Here is a 16,508-nt window from a genome sequence, read left to right as displayed (position 1 = left end):
ATACAGTTGGGATAATCACAATGATAGGGGAGTTAACAGAATGCTTCTGCCTGGGAAATAAGATGAATTAAGAAGAGAGTTGATAAAGGAGAATTGGCAGCTGCACAGATTTGCATTTAGGCGAAGCCCAATGGGGTAGAAAAGGACTCAGTGACACAGGCAGCCCCCCATAACGTGAAAAAATTCCCTGTGCAGGTCACTGACGTGATGGAACTCGCTACCTGATGTTATGAACCCCTGTGCAAAGCATTTCCTGGTTCCAGGTAATTCAACCTGGAGGCAAGTAAAAATCATGCCTGCTTCTTCTCCTAAATCCAGGCTTGCAAAAAACATTCAAGGTACTTCCTGTGCACCCTATGACTTTGCACATCTTCTCTTAATAATTACAGCAGACACACCTTTTGTCAGATCTGCAAACCAAGAGTCTGATTGCTATGAGCTGTGAGACGGATAGAGTGAGCCCCTAAGTAAGTGACAGGTACAATGTTAACAAGGGTGTTAGTTGGATGTAGTTGGCTGACAAAACTATACAAGTACATCATTTGTAAAATAAATGATTTTGATTTGAAATGATCTCTCTGTCAAATAAACCTAGGCGGTAGAAAAGAGAGGTGCAGCAGATCAAATGCAGTCTTTACTATTTTAAGATTGTTTCATAGCTTGCTTTTTATTTAGTATTTGCCGGACAAAATGTAATTTTCGTAGAGTTCCATAATAGAATTCCTTAGGAGGTATTTCAAAGACAATAGTGGCATTATTCCTAAAAGATGCGCCAACCTAAAAGGTTGAGATGAAAGACTTTATAAAACATGTAACAACAACATGAACTTTCACAGTACCATTGTTTGCGAAATAGGGCCATTACTTCTGAAAGAGACTAGAGACACATAAAGGCAGACAACTTGGTATAGTGACTATTTGCAGCACTGGTGTATGACAAACATCCTAAACCAAGAAAGCATTACTCTAAAAAAGTGAGCATTGTGCATAGTTTGTTTCCAATAAACCATTCATCCTTTCTTCTAATGCTTGCCTGCTGTGTTAAGAGGAGGTGCAATAACTGTACAACTCTTGCTAGAGAAGTGCGCATAGATCACTGTTGCACTGAAGAGTTTCATCGCCATCTCCAAATAAAAATACTTCGGTAGGTTTACTATTTAATCTTTTTTGCCATTCTCTTCTACAAAATGAACCACTCGTTTGTTTCTCTAGCTCAGTCCCGTGGTTGAGTCCATTTACATTTTGTAGTTTATGTGAGATCTTGATGTACTCATACCTCCCCTATCCACACCACTGTGTTACCTTTCTTGATGTCTGAAAGCTCGCAGTGTGGGCTCCGCTGCTTCCCGTTGAGCACAAAAAGGGACTGCGCTGCAGGGGTGACCAGGAATTGGCCAAATAGTCCGCTGGACACCACTAGCCGATTGGCACTATTCCAGGACCATGATTCAGGTGGGATGGGTTCTTTTAGGGTCTTCAGAACTTCTCTCCTCCCTGTTGACAGGTTGGCAAGCAGCAACTCCGTCCCTGACCTGGAGGTAGCCACAATGCTGTACTGGTTGGACTCCATAAAGGAGGGTTGGAAGATCAGGTCGGAAATGTTCAGGCCCAAATCAAACTCGTGACTCAGCTGTAGCTTGCCTTGGAACGTGACGGTCTGCACTCTAAGCAATCCGCTCCTGTAGTCTGGCGTGGCAACGTGGCGACCATCCGGAGACACATAAGGTCTACCAACAATGTCACGGTTGGGTCCAATGACAGAGTCAGTAACGCTGTCAATGATCAGTTGGGGTGGAACCAATGTGGAATTCCTACCCTGGCAATGGATAAAGTAGTAGCCACTCAGGTGTGTGTAGCCCATACCAGCTGGCACACAGCTATAGTTCTTCAGACTGATAGTCTTGACACGATGGAAGGTCTCCAAATCAATTTTGTGTACTGCAGTTTCTGACTTAAGGAAGATGAAGCCAAACCTAGAAAATTGTTAAAATATTCAGTCCACTTTACCATTATACTCTATTATTACTCTTATTAAGCTAACATTATTAATTAGCCTGTAGATTTCATTTAGTTTTTGAAACTACTCATTTAGTAATCAAATTCCCTATATGCCCACTGAACTGTATACCTGACATGGGTGATGATGAGATTGGTGGGGGGAATGAAGAAGTCGTCAACTCTTTGGAATTGTGTGCGGAAAACGCGATGCTCCTCTCCAACACTTGCCTGGGAGACAACCTGTGGAAATTGAAACATAAGGACCCCTGTGAGTTTTGTTGCCTGGCTCTCGTGTTAGCAGCAGAAAGCACACAATCCTTGACTGTGCTGACAGTTGTGCTTGCTCATCAGTTATAATTTCCACTGTACAGGTGGTCCCTGACTTACAGTGGGGTTATGTCCCGTGATACCCAACATAAGTCGAAAATGCATTTAATACACCTAACCTGCTGAACATTATAGCCTAGCATACATGCGATGGCCATTAAGAGGCTTGCTTTCTTCATGCTGGGCAAAAATCTAGAGTTACTCCTCAAAAGTAATTGCCCTCCTGTTCTTCCTCCCACCAGTAACAGGAGACACAGATGGGTATTTCTGTGACATTATGGATGCACAAAACATGATGTAGATACAAGGGGGTATCTGTATAACGACCACGTGGCAAACTGGGAGATGTGGATCGCTGCTGCTACCCAGCATCGTGACAGAGTATCGAACCACATATCGCTTGCCCGAGAAAAAATCTAAATTCAAAATTTGAAGTACGGTTTCTACTGAATGTCTTTTGCCAGCTCACCATCGTAAAACTGAAAAATTGTAAGTCGAACTATCGTAAATTGGGGACTACCTGTACCAATTTGATAGTTTAATTTCACAAAAAGTTGAAAAAGCTTTAAAAAGGAGCAACATGGATTTGGATTAAAATGATCTGATTAACTCAGTTCAGATTTAACTGTTTAAACAGTCTCTTAAAACACTTTGCACTAAAATATGGAGAAACAATCTGTTTTAATGTATTGTGATTTTTGTAAATTTTCTATGAATTTTTACTTTTACTGTCATTCAAAATGAATTAAATTGTTTAAAAAAGTCATAGTACTTTAAATACTTGAAGCTTTGCTTGAGATTTCTATGGAACCCAACATGTAGCTAAATCGAGGGAAGACTGTTATTATACTTTATCGATGATTATGTCGTGACACAGAGCGACAAGGAACGAGTTAAGCACCGGGAACAGCTCCACAACCCCGATGCCTACAGTATGAGGTGCTGTCCCATCCTTTCACACGTGCTGATGATCTCCTCATTTCTCTGGGGAATAAAGGGCACCAAGGCAGGTGGAGTGGCACAGATGCCATAGGAAGACCAGGGGCTGAAGGCAGATTCTTCCCTCCTGACAGAGCGCAACAACTGACACAACAAGGGATACCCCAGTACCAGTAGCAGGCATGGGTTCACAAAGGATGAGAGTGAGTCTGAAGACTGCTCGTCTTCCTGGGGAAGCATGCCCACCCCAATCCCACCAGGAGAGCAACCCCCAAGTTAGGGAAACTGACTGGAATACCCTTCAGGCAAGGGATTGCTGTCTGCACTCAACAGTGACGCTTTGTTTTCAGTTGTTTATCTGGAGCTCCACGGTGTTTCTTAAGTTTCGTCACAGTTTTGAGTAAGAATCAGCACAATCAAGAACCTGTTTTTTTGTGATCTGTTACCTACGTTCAGCTCTCAGCGTTTCCTTCTGCCTCAATTTCCAATCTCACATCACAGTGTAGATAACAGAGTCGAATGTGGCCATAGGCTGAGCAACTTGGAGATGCTTATGGGATGAACTGGTCAATCACTGGGATTGATTAGGAGACTGTTGAACTGAAGGATTTTTTTCAGTATTCTTCAACTGACACATTTTAAGATTTTTAAAATTCATACTTTACATGACATTTTTAGAGACCATAATCAGAGAATACATTGAGAGATGTCTGTAATTTATTTTATTTAATGGTAAAAGTGACCTTGGATTTATGAACAAATGGAGTTGTGAATGGTCTCCATTGCATTTGTAAGTTGAAGATCCAGAGTATTGCATATAAAGACATATTAATGTCATTAGCTCTGTTTTTTTCATAACTAAATGAAAGCCTTTACTATTACCAAGTAATATTGTAACTTCGTAAAAAATTTCAAGACAACAAGCTGCTATAAATATAATGCATATAGACAATATCTTTTGTTCTGAGTTGTGTCAAATATTTAAAATCTTCCACATCTTTATCTTTTTAATTTTATGCTTCTGCAGGAAAATAATAGACTGAAAAGAAAGACTACACTGAAAAATTTCACTTTAATCTGTGAAAAATGTACATGCACAATGTATTGCATGTGTGCCTTGAGAGTCCACAGTCCTACAAATGCCCATACAAAAATTCAAATGTACTGTATATTAAAGAATGTAGACATAATGATATACCTACAATCTGTTTCTTTCTGTTAAGAAGAAAAATGTTTCAAACTTCAAAAATGAACAATTTAAAAATCAGTCATGAAAATCTTTTACTCTTTATGTGTTCAAATTAGAAACAGAACTTATGGTATTTATCTGCATAGGACTAAATTAGATTGTGTCATGCATGTAAATGATAGATTTAGATACCAAGCATTTAAGTAATTCAGGAATTCATGCAGGCAACACAAGACATACTCTATTTTCACTAGCCATAAAAGCTTCCCTTTGCAAGGTGTTTGCTTATGTCAAATGCCCAAACAAACAGCCTTTGAAACCAGACCCAGCAACTGCTATCATCCCTAGTGAAGTGAAGTTCTTAACACTCCTATGGCATTAGTTTGCCTTTGTTTTATGAATTTCTGATAACGTTCCAGTGTTTGCAGAGCAATATTGAGCTATTTTAGAAGGAGGTGTTTGATATTTCATAGCTGAAGCAAATTGCATCCCCATGAATCCACAATGATCAGCTCAATTACTTGCATTTCAAATGAAAATGACAAGCCATTTATTTATAGTGTGAACCATTCTCTATTATGTACGCTGCCTAAGAGCATTTATTCATACAATTTTTAAAATATTCATGACAATCAAAGTGTAAATAATATACCAAAGACGTGTTCTCGTTTTCTAATGAACTATTTGAACTAATGCCCACAATCATGGGAGAAAGAGGGCTTGGAAATTTTCCCAACCTGAAAAAAAAAAAAATTCAAATAAGAAAATCTTGTTTGAAGAAGTCTCCTTCATACCTTCTAGTCTGTACCCCCTACTTGCACCAGAAAAGTGTGAACACATTAGGTTTGCGAGAATGAAGAGAATCTGATGAGCTCAAAAGTCAACTCCCGTGCTAATAATGCGACACGTTCCTTCGCAACGTATCTGCACAATACCTTACAGGATGGTAATTGTATTCTGGTTTCTCTGGAGAAAACAGAGTGCGTGTCTTACGTCGAGGGCCCACCTGTCACCTGACAAGCCTTCTCTGAGGAAAAAAGATTCATCGTCTCATAATAATTTTTCGGCACCAAGACAGCATGTGGTCTCTTCCAACAGACGCCGAGATGTGAGTTTTTGTTCCTCCCTAACCCTTTCCCCCCTCTCAGAGCATCGAAACGTATCTGCACCTGCAATCCTTTCCCGTCCGAGGCCCTGGACACATACCTTTTCTGGAAATGGAGGGCTTTGCTCTCTCACGAGGCATTCAAAAAGCCATCCGAACTAGCGAACATCCATTTCTCATTTCCTACACCAGCAGGCCAGTGGGTAGTTTGTGTCCTACTGTGAGACTAGTCATTAAATATAAGAAACGTGCTGATCATTTCTTCCGGCTGATGATAGGACACGGCAGCAGCGTGTTCCGAAAAAAAATAACTGCAAAGTGAAGCATCGAATTAAAATGTAAAATTAAAAATTAAAAAGCAAGCTGACAAAGTACATAACATTTGTTAAATATAAATTCGTCACCGATCTGGAGTATGGAAAGAAAACCGGCTACTACGACATTTATTGGCAGGGCAGTTACGTTGGTGCTTAGGTAATGCAACTTACTATAGTATTCATTTACATACAGGTAGAAACATTATAGGGCAATTGAGTTTAAGGACATTATTCAAGGGTTCTACAGTCTCTTTGTGGACTTGATCCAGGAACTTCGAGGATGCAATGTTTACCCCAACACTTGCTGCTGCACTATTTACCTAATTACAGTACATTTTCATTCTCTTTAGAACTTGGTGTTTGTTAGAGAAAAATTCAAATTTAAAAACCGTATGTTGCTTAAAAATATATTTTTTCACTAAATTCATATATTTAAATTCTTTTTTCAGGGTATATTTTTCATTTCTCCACTTCTGTTGTTTTGTCACTCATTTATTCTATTCAGTTTGACAATATTTTGGCAAACAATACACTGACAGTAGCTATGCCAGACCTTGCTTGTGAAATGCACATAAAACACAAACCGCGGGCTCTTCAAACCACCCACACTGAAAGCACTCTGCTGTGCAGTGAGTTACTTTGCCCCTAAACTGTATTAGGTCTCATTCAAAGGAGCTCTGTTAAATAAGAAACACTATTGTTGACTTTTCATTACCAGCACTGTCTGCTTTCCATTACCTATTGAGTGGCTTTTTCAATCTAATTGCAGTGCATAACAAAAGCAATGTTTTTTAATTGTACATTGAACATAACGCATGTTGCAGTCAATAAAATGAACGACAAATACCGTGTGTGAAAAAATTGAATATGTTATGTTAAATTCAAGGACTTTAAAGGTTCAACTGAAAAATGTCAAATGTGTAGTAATGGAGGTACAAAGAAATGTAAGACACATATTGCATTTGGTATCCTAACGTTTAAAAAGAGTAAAGGAAGCACATCAAATTTAGCAGCGTAGTGTGAGGGTCAGTAGGTAACTTAATGGTGATGATGATGTATGGATGAGTGACCCATTGTAAGTAGTGTATCTTGCAGTGTAAGTCACCGTGGTGAATAAGGTGCGTGGGCTCATAACACTACATAGAGTCCATTGGAAGTCGCTTTGGAGAAAAACGTCTGCTAAAGAAATAAATGTAAATGTAATGGTTAAAGAGATAGGAATCCAAACCGTTGGTTTGAATTCCACTCCTGTCACTGCTGTAGTACCCTTGGGCAGGTTCATCACAAAAAAAAAAGTCACTTTAAATAAACGTGTCAAGTAAAAACCAAAGATAATAAAACGACGCAAGAACATTTTACAGTTTATTTTTGATTCTACAACGCCCAGCAAGTGCCTGTGGTGAGAAACTAATCATCTTTTATGCAGGGCTGGAATTATTCTTCACTATTCTGCCCACTTTGAACGCCCACACACAAATTTTCTCTTGTCATCTGATGACAGTTTTACTCTGTATATAATGCATTTATATTGCTGGATATTTACTTAGCCAGCAGCTTGAGCAAGAACAGCACCCAAGATTAAATGCACATGTCCACAGCCTGTATGGTACCTGGAAGCCCTTTTTTGTCACTACTCACCTGCAAAGTGGGATGGGTTTTGCCGAGGTCTCCCCAGCTCAGTACCCACACCTGGTCGTGAGACTTGTCATAATGCAGCTTCACAGGTACCGGGTCCGTCTCCACTACCTTTGGGGTAAACGCAGCGGAGGAGAGCTTCAGGCAAAAGCATCGAGGAAACGGCAAAGTGACACGATCCATTGCCCGGTGCCCCGACTTGTTGATTTCCAATCACGCGTAAACTCGTGTTTGGTAATGGGGCCGGGGCAAGCTCCCCTACAGCTCCCGTTGTCAGTCAGCTGTCGCTCGCAGTCAGAGCCGACAGACTGGTGGAAAAAAGGCTGCTTATGAAAAGATGAGGCTATCTAAGCAATTTAGCATCCCTGAGAACCTGGGATTCTGAGAGATTACGGCAGAAAGACAGTACAGTACTTTGCCATTATTTGAACCAGTTACGAAAGACGTGGGGAGCTCCAAGGAACAACAGCGTTTCTCACTCAGAATTACCACCAGAAGTCTTAGGATTGTAATCTTGCTTTCTGTAAAAATGTTCTTAAATTGAGGAATGTGTTGTGCTGAGTCTGAATCAAGATGCAGGGAGTGACTCAGGAGACCCATTAACCTCAGGCCCTGAGAAACTGCAGTGAAGTGAAGAGGAAGCCTGGAGCTTCCCAGATATTGATGTTAAGAAAGCTAACCGCTATCAGTGTCTGATCTGAAATAAGAATGGCCTTCATTTACCCCAAACTATCACTTCTGACCTTCTCACAGCTCAAGAGACAACCTATAGACAGTCATTTAAAGAAAACATCAGCACCCACTTGCACAGCTTTCTGGGCCTGGGTATCAACGAGCAGCAGTCTGTTCTGAAGGGGTTGAGTGACATAGATGTACTTGTCTCTGACAGTGACGGCTGAGGCCCACGTGCACTTTGGAGGGGAATCGCCTTCACCTTTGGGGCATACTTCCTCCTGAAGAGAAAAAATTAAACCAAATACATAAGGCACAGACATTTTCTTATCCTTCCGATCCTTAAAAGCCGCACTAACCACTTGTTCTAGGCAGGGGCGCAGTGGTCCAGACCTTATCCTGGAGGCACAGGGAGTTAGGCTGGGCGAGTTACATCTTGGACGGGATTTCAGTCCATCGCAAAGCATCCTCAGAAACCTTTCCTGCGTAATTTCTATAAAACCTTAATACAATTACTGTGAAGTACTAGGCTGAGCGATCAGAGAAACAAACAACTCTCACCATCTAATGGTCACTGCTCCACTTGAGTGATGCTTCCTCGTGTATTTCTTACACATTATTAGCATGCCACACTTCAGTAAACTCTAAACTTCCTCTGAGACGGGGTCTTTTGCTAATGTGGCGGGGGAACAGGCAGACAATAAACAGTGCTAACTAACACAGCCGGCAGCTGCTTGGCATACAACGTAAATCCTCACCATTCTCCACATTGTGGAAATTCATCTGATGGGGATAATGGTAGTGCGAACAGCAGTAGCAGCTGGAGACTGCCCGCGGGTGCAGCGCTAACATTTGTTTGTATTTAATCCTTTAGTCCTCTGAATAATGTATACGAGCACAACAAAAAAAAAAAAAAAAAAAACCAACACATAATGCCATACACCGTAAAGCGGCAATTTTGAAGGACTTTTGAACTTACGTAGCTCGCCACGATTCTGTCCGATCGCTTAACATGCTTGCGTACTTCACATTCGTTGGGCTGCAGAATAGTGACCCCTTCATCCGAGAAGATGTAGAACATGTTTCCTACACTCAACCCTTGAAGGAAAAAAAAAAGTTCGTAAACACAGTGGCAGCAGTACAGTCCTCTCTGGAACGTAATATCGCCCTCAGATCAACAGAGGAAAATAAGTCTGTGCTACAATTTAAGCAACTAAGTGAAGAAACCTAAGAGGTATTTTAAGAGGGAATTTCTCAAAGTGGGGAATATAAAATCTGACCCCAAACACAGAAAAACCATTCCATTTTTACTCATTTCACAGTTCATAACAAGAAACTTATGAAATTCTCTGTATGCATGTGTATGTCTGCAAAGTAAAGAACACAGAAAGGCTGAAAAGGCACCGTACTGTTACAAAACTGTTTTCAGCTTTATGCCAATATACAGCAGATAGTTCATCCCAGAACATAAATAATCTGCACAAACTACGATCTGCATAATCTCTATCATTCCGGTTCACGGTTTGCCTAATACGCAACATAAAGTACAGTACTGTGCAAAAGTCTTAGGCATTTAGATGTTTCACAGAAATATTTGTTGTAGACGGTTGTTTAATGTTTTCTGCATTAGTGTCAACGGGAAAGAGCATATTTTAGATTTACAAGCATTTGTTTTGCAAAAAGTTACAGTATTACAGTAAGGGTTTTGTATGTCGTTAAAGAAAGAAAGTACACGCACACACAGTCTGAAATCACTTATCCCAAGCATGGTCACGGTGGACCAGAGCCTAACCTGGCAACACAGGGCGCAAGGCTGGAGGGGGAGGGGACACACCCAGGACGGGGCGCCAGCCCATCGCAAGGCACCCCAAGCGGGACTCAACCCCGACACCCGCCGGAGAACGGGACCCGGCCGAACCCGCCGCAACCCCGTTTGGGACAAGCGGTCGTTGTCGATGGATGCTTACTAAGCTTTATAGGAAGTTTAATAATTAAGAGCATTATTTTTGGAAGCATTCTCACTTTACAGCTCTTTTCCTCAACCAGGTGCCGAAAACTTTTGCACAGTACTGTTTATGAGTTGATTTGATCAGAAAAAGTGAGTCACATAAAAAAAAGCTGAAAACACATTTTTGTGACAGCACTTGACCTTGAGAATACAGTATTTGAGTTAACATATAGATGCCATGTTGAGGAATGAGCCCATCTGAGCACTACTGCACAACTTTCAGTGAACATGTAGGGGGGGGAGAATAAGGACTGCCGTCAGGGACATGGAGGGACGCTACAGGAGCAGTCTGCTCGGAAGGAGACAGACGCCGGTGGTTGCTAAACAACAGTGAATCCTTCAGTACCTTCCTCCCGCCAGAGTATGTTTGCGACTGCCAGCGTCGGAATGCCGGAAAATAACACAAAAAAGAGACAAGTCATTCTCACAACAGAACTGACAGTTTCAAAGATGTGCGTGTTGGTTTCTCCAATTGGCTTCTAACGAAAGCCATACTGTACTGTCACAAGTCAAGTGTGAACAAAAATGCATTTTAAAAATTCTGATGCATTCTGCAGAAGCCGGTAACACGTCCGTCCAATTAATCACTGGAAGAGCTTTCTGTGAAGTGATCTTGTGTTTGTAATGTACTGTAAATTCCAGGGCAGAGGACCTGAACAGATGAAGCACCATTTCAATAGTCTTAAGTAAACTTCTGAGCCGTAAATCATTTTCCTCGAGACCGGACATTCATTAATCAATATGCCAGTCATTGAAGTCGCTGTGGGTCTAGCTATTGCCCAAGGCATTTCGAAGACTATTCAAGCAAGATTTTTATAATGGACTATTTAAATAGCAGTTCCGACGCAGGAAAACCTGAAAACTTCTTAGGTGGTTAATTGCACCGTGTTGCCATTTCAAAATTTCACTTTCGTTTCATTTGACGCTATAGGCTCCCCTTGCGAAACCAGTGGAATTTATTCCTGAAAATATGTTTGTTAGGTGAATTCTCATGAAACAAACATTTAATTAGATTAATTTAGGTTGGAAGAATAACGTGTTCCTGAGCCTGAAAAGATTCACCCATTTCTGCATCGTACATGCAAATCGTTACTATTATTTCCTGGCAAGATTACCTTAGAATGCTGAAAAAATGCAAAAATTGGGGGGAAAAAACACTATGTTAGTAAAACCTTGTTGAAACTGTTATTTCACGCGCAGAGATTGAAACAGAAATTAGCTACCAGAGTTATGTTGACCATGTCTGTCTTAACATATGCACAGTATATAGAGTGGCTGCACCTGCAGGACAGGTGGGTTCTTCCTACTCACGTGTCTTTCTGGCAGAGTCCTCCACGAACAACGAGGAGATATCCTCGTCCACTCCCACATCGTTTTTGGCAATGCAGGTGTAGGCCCCTGTGTCCTCATAGCGCACACTTCCAATGTGAAGCTCGCTGCCATTGGCTGCCAGGGACAATATTAACAAAGCACTGTCAAGAACAAGGGTGGTATGGTGGTACAGCGAGTAGCAGTGCTGTCCCACAACACTTGGGTGGTGCGAAAAGATGTGGATTTAATCCCCGCTCAGTCTGCGTGAAGTTAACATGTTCTCTCCGTGTCTGTGTGGTTTTCCTCCGGGTGCTCTGGTTTCCTCCCACAGTCCAAAGACACGCTGTTCAGGTTCACCTATAGTGTGTGAGTGACAGAGAGTATGTTCCTTATGTATGGATGAGTGACCCAGTGTAAGTAGAGTATCTAGCAGTGTAAGTCACCGTGGTGAATAAGGTGTATGGGTTCATAACACCACATACAGTTCATTGGAAGTCGCTTTGGAGAAAAGTTTCTGCTAAATAAAGAAATGTAAGGGTCCATGTGTGGTTCTGCAGGGCTACAGTCTTGCATGATTTAATCATGAAGACCAGGTTGGGTAATTTTGCATCATTGTTATGGCTTTACTAAATCAGTTCAGAGAAAATACAAATATTCTAACTAAAAATACAAGTACAAAAAAAACCCCACAATATACTACAATCCACATTGATTGTGGCTGCTCACCTGGTCTAAAATGTTCACCAAAATCAATCAAATGTGAGATGTGGGAAATGTGAGTATGGGAGAAAGTGTCCTGCTCAGGGGCATCTGCTGTGAAATGAGGAGACCAAGAACAGTGCAGGTCCTGCACCTGCAGCATGATGCACTGGGTGGAATACCTGAAAATGTTGCATTGTGGGAACCAAAGCAGCGAAGAAAACCTCCATCGTCTCAACTCCTATTCTCACCATTCAGTTTTTCTCATGCATCCCAGGAGAAGGAGTCAGATGAGGCTATTCTACCCGTTTGATCAAAGATCACCTGCAGAGCACAGTACGCTCTCCCTAACATTAGAAGATGCTTCAACTTTTCCTTCACATCCTGATCTGCCATACATTCTAATCTTCCCTTGATACGGCTGCCTCTACCCCAGACTGCGTGCTGATAGAAGCTGCCGGATGGTTTCTCCAGCTTTCGGCATGCACTGTAGAGCAGTGGCGCTCCTGAATTTAGACACAGATACTGAGTAAATCATTGCTTTGCTCATTACAGATGCAAAGTAAATTCTATTACATCTGCGCAAAAAAATCCCAGCTGAAAGCAAATGCTCGGAAGGGTAATGGTATTGAGGAAATGTTACGATTTATTAAAATTATTTTTGAGAGATGGCAATGAATTGACAGTATGAGCACCCCCTCAACTGGAAAACAAAGTTGTTCATGCTAAACACAACAGTGAAGCAATGGTTTTATATAGTAAATTAGCTGTGCAGGAACAGCAGCCTAATTACGTAGATTTTTCACCATGAAACATAATTCCTTTAAAATGCATTTTTAAATATAACTCATTTAAATGGAAAAATAGAAATGCAACAGAGGAACGGAACAATTTCCATTTTGTATGTAAAATACTAGCTATACACCAAATGTTGCGTTCAATACCATGAAATAAATGTATTCTATCAATAAGAAATACTGAGGAGTCCCCATCCTTAAAACCATTTTATAAAAGCTAAAGGATAGAAAATTACTTTCTGAAATTCGTTTAAAGGAACGTCCATTGTTTTAACAGTATGAAACCCCACGGAAAATGCTTGACACCATGCCTTCGGTACCGTGTATGGTTCTGTTCATTCAGATACAACCGAAGAAAGTCCGTCAAATGAAAAAACAGGCATCGCCTTAACACCGGTCTCACTGTTGTTGCAAAATGCAACATGCACAAGCTTCTTGATAACCAACTTCAAGAACAACGGTATTCGAAGGTGTGAAATGAAAGATAACACTAACAAAACCGGGTGAAACAAACGCAGAGTCTTCCAAAGCTTCAGGAATGATTGCCTACTGTCACCGTCAGAGTGCCTGTTAAATATTCATGTATTCAGAGCAGTTTCTGTCACGTACGACTGTCCTTAGAGAAAAAGGAAATAAATAGCATCACTTTACAGTTATTGCTGGGCTGGCACTAAAAAAACAAGAAGTCTAATTAAAAACCCGAGTTGGTACACTTATCTGCGCTGTGCTGTGTATCGTATCTATACCTTCTCATGTGAAAAGGAAAAGAACAAAACTACAGTCAAAAATTAAGCCCTTTGTATTTCCACAATGAGCTCAAGCATATTAGCAAAATTTCCACTTATGGTTCTTTTCATGGAAAAGAAAGAAAAGAAAAAAACAGTATACTTCTGTTGTGCTTAAAACTGTATTATTAAGTTTATAATAATAATAATAATAATAATAAGAGGAAGAAGAAGAAGAAGAATAAAATATAACTATAGCATTTAAATTTATAATTTATATATATCATGTCTAAAGAAAATCTAAGAAAAATCTAGCAAGTATATAATAATAATAATAATAATAAAAAAAAAATAATAATAATAATAATAATAATAATAAGAGGAAGAAGAAGAAGAATAAAGTATAACTATAGCATTTAAATTTATAATTTATATATATCATGTCTAAAGAAAATCTAAGAAAAATCTAGCAAGTATATAATAATAATAATAATAATAATAATAATGATAATAATAATAATAATAATAAATGTCATGAACCTGCACTGTGGATACGTCATGAACTATCACAACACTTATCCTGCATGTAGATGTGAGCTGTCCAGAGAGGCAGAGGTGAACCTCACCTATGAGTGAGAGCTGTTTGGAAAGCCGGGGCTGCAGGTCCATGCCATTCTTCAGCCAGATGATGCTGGGGTTGGGGATGCCATCAGCATAGCAGTGCAGGCTGGCTGCCATTCCAGGCTCCTGCGCCTGAGTCTCAGGATACACCAGGATCACGGGGGGCACTGGGTACACAAGTTCAAAATGGGTGGGTGTGGGGTCGGGAGATGCGTGGAGTCAGTGAGCCCCTTGTCTACAGTTAAATAAAAAACTCTGTGAACATTGGCTACCTCGTTATGATCTCCTTCCTCGGTGAATACAGGTTTATGCCAAAAATCGTGTCCATTAAGCTGCATAATGAGTCCATTAAACTGCATCCTGAACAATGTATCGTGATGTCCGAACAACAAAAGGGTGAAAGAAGACCTAACGGTGACTAGGGGGTTAGTGCTCCAGTTTTCTTTTTTTTTTTTTTCAGTGTCACATCTGTAGGAAAATTCCAGATCAACTGCAGACAACCAAGAAAGATGCTAAGGTCTGGCAGTTGTTTGGTAAGATAAGCTGCTCCGCAGCCACGAATACATCTGCTTCACAGTGCAGCTCAAGGGTATATCCAGGGCAACTGCATTGTTCTTCCATCATTCTAAATCCCACCTGACACAGTCAACAGCCATGCCCATTGTGCCTTTTAATTGAAAATATTTTCCATCATTTTTGCTTCATCTATCAAACAAAGGAGAGGCATTAAAAAGCATTAACCTGGATAACTATGCCAATATGCAGCATTCCTCAGGTCCTCTGTGGTGAAGAAAATGACACATTTTGAAGCCTAATTCTAATTATTTTGTTCAAGCAGTGCACTTTGATACAGTAAGTGTGTATAAACAGTCTTGTACTTTCCCTGCCGGTAGCTGTTTAATGTAGCGGAGCAGCTTGTGGTGTGTAGGGTACAATGGGTTCAGTGTAACAGGGACAGATTTGGCTGTATTTCAGATAGAATGCAATGCCATGCTTTGCAGGACAAATAGCTCACAGCAAGTATTTTGTAGCAAATTCATCTACGGAGCAAATGCTGGATGCACATGCAAACATAATTCTGCATGCTTTCAGAGCAAAGAAATACACATTTCATCTTTGAAATAAATGTGCACATTTCTAGGGAGCCTGTACCGCGGGACAGCACACACCAGCACGTAATCCCACATATGCCATTACTAACCATTCACCTGCAGCACATGGATCTGAAAGAGCTCCTCGTATCCGTAGGCATGGCAGCTGTAGTTTCCCATGTGGATAGTTGTCACCTTGGTAATGTAGAGTGAGCCATCATCACCAAAGTCCTAATTGAAGATCAAAAGGGCAGGGGAGTTGTGCGATGAGTACCCAATGAATCACAGCATATCTGTGTGACCCCTCAGGAGGGGGTGTATGAAACATATTGCCCAGCTCACTCATTCTGATATATAGGAAGAGGTAAAAATAAAACAAGCATTAGCATGATTAATGAGGCAGGTTGTTGTTTTTCCGGGATGCACAACTCAGCCGGGGTTTCAGCAGGGGCTTAAAAGGATTAAGCAGAGAGATTTTGTCTAAATACATGGGAATGAGCTGTGTATGCAATGCACCTCCTCAGAAGGGCCTTGCGTTTCAATGCACACAAGAGGAATCAGGCCTTACTATGGAGAACACTATTATGAGAAACACTTGCGGCACAGAATCTTTCAGCTGACACAGAGCCATAGAGCAATAAAAATCAAAATCAAAATAAAATAAAAATAAAATAAAAGAAGAAATCAACCTGTTTCCATCACTTAGCACGTCACTTATCGTATTATATGCCAAATATACACTTCAATAGATGGTGTTGTTCAAAACAATTTGGCTTTTTTCCTTAAAATGTATATTTAATTATACAATCTGCTTATATTTAACTATTCTAGTTACATAAATCATTAAAGTATTTATGCTACTCAATGGAGAAGGAACAGGCATTTCTCTTCATTGTACTTCAGGGTATCTTAAAAAAATAAATATCACTTATCTTTTTATTTTCTGCAACATGTTAAAATGAAGAGTAACTGGGTGTTTTGTATGGGTCTGTGGTTTAGAAATTAGCTTCATGAATTTTCCATGAAAGCCCCAAATGAATGAACTAAAGAGCACTTAATTAAGGCATGTGCTTC

At 40.4% G+C, this 16,508-nt stretch overlaps 1 protein-coding gene across 1 annotated transcript in view; it reads right to left on the bottom strand.

Moving 5' to 3' along the window:
- Positions 1–449: 449 nt before the first annotated feature.
- The window catches only part of LOC108934170 (follistatin-related protein 4-like), a 129,439-nt gene continuing 113,380 nt past the window's right edge, over positions 450–16,508 (bottom strand). The window contains exons 8-16 of the mRNA XM_018751700.2: positions 15,545–15,665; positions 14,349–14,510; positions 11,502–11,636; positions 10,537–10,563; positions 9,162–9,280; positions 8,314–8,463; positions 7,514–7,621; positions 2,129–2,238; positions 450–1,973 (exon numbers count right to left, since the gene is read on the bottom strand). Of these exons, the coding sequence (XP_018607216.2) occupies positions 1,271–1,973; positions 2,129–2,238; positions 7,514–7,621; positions 8,314–8,463; positions 9,162–9,280; positions 10,537–10,563; positions 11,502–11,636; positions 14,349–14,510; positions 15,545–15,665 (1,635 nt within the window). The 3' untranslated portion in view covers positions 450–1,270. The remainder of the gene's footprint in view (positions 1,974–2,128; positions 2,239–7,513; positions 7,622–8,313; positions 8,464–9,161; positions 9,281–10,536; positions 10,564–11,501; positions 11,637–14,348; positions 14,511–15,544; positions 15,666–16,508) is intronic.

This window comes from Scleropages formosus, chromosome 4 (genome assembly GCF_900964775.1).
Source record: "Scleropages formosus chromosome 4, fSclFor1.1, whole genome shotgun sequence".
NCBI classification, from domain to species: Eukaryota; Metazoa; Chordata; class Actinopteri; order Osteoglossiformes; family Osteoglossidae; genus Scleropages; species Scleropages formosus.
This window is presented reverse-complemented; position numbering and strand designations above follow the sequence as displayed.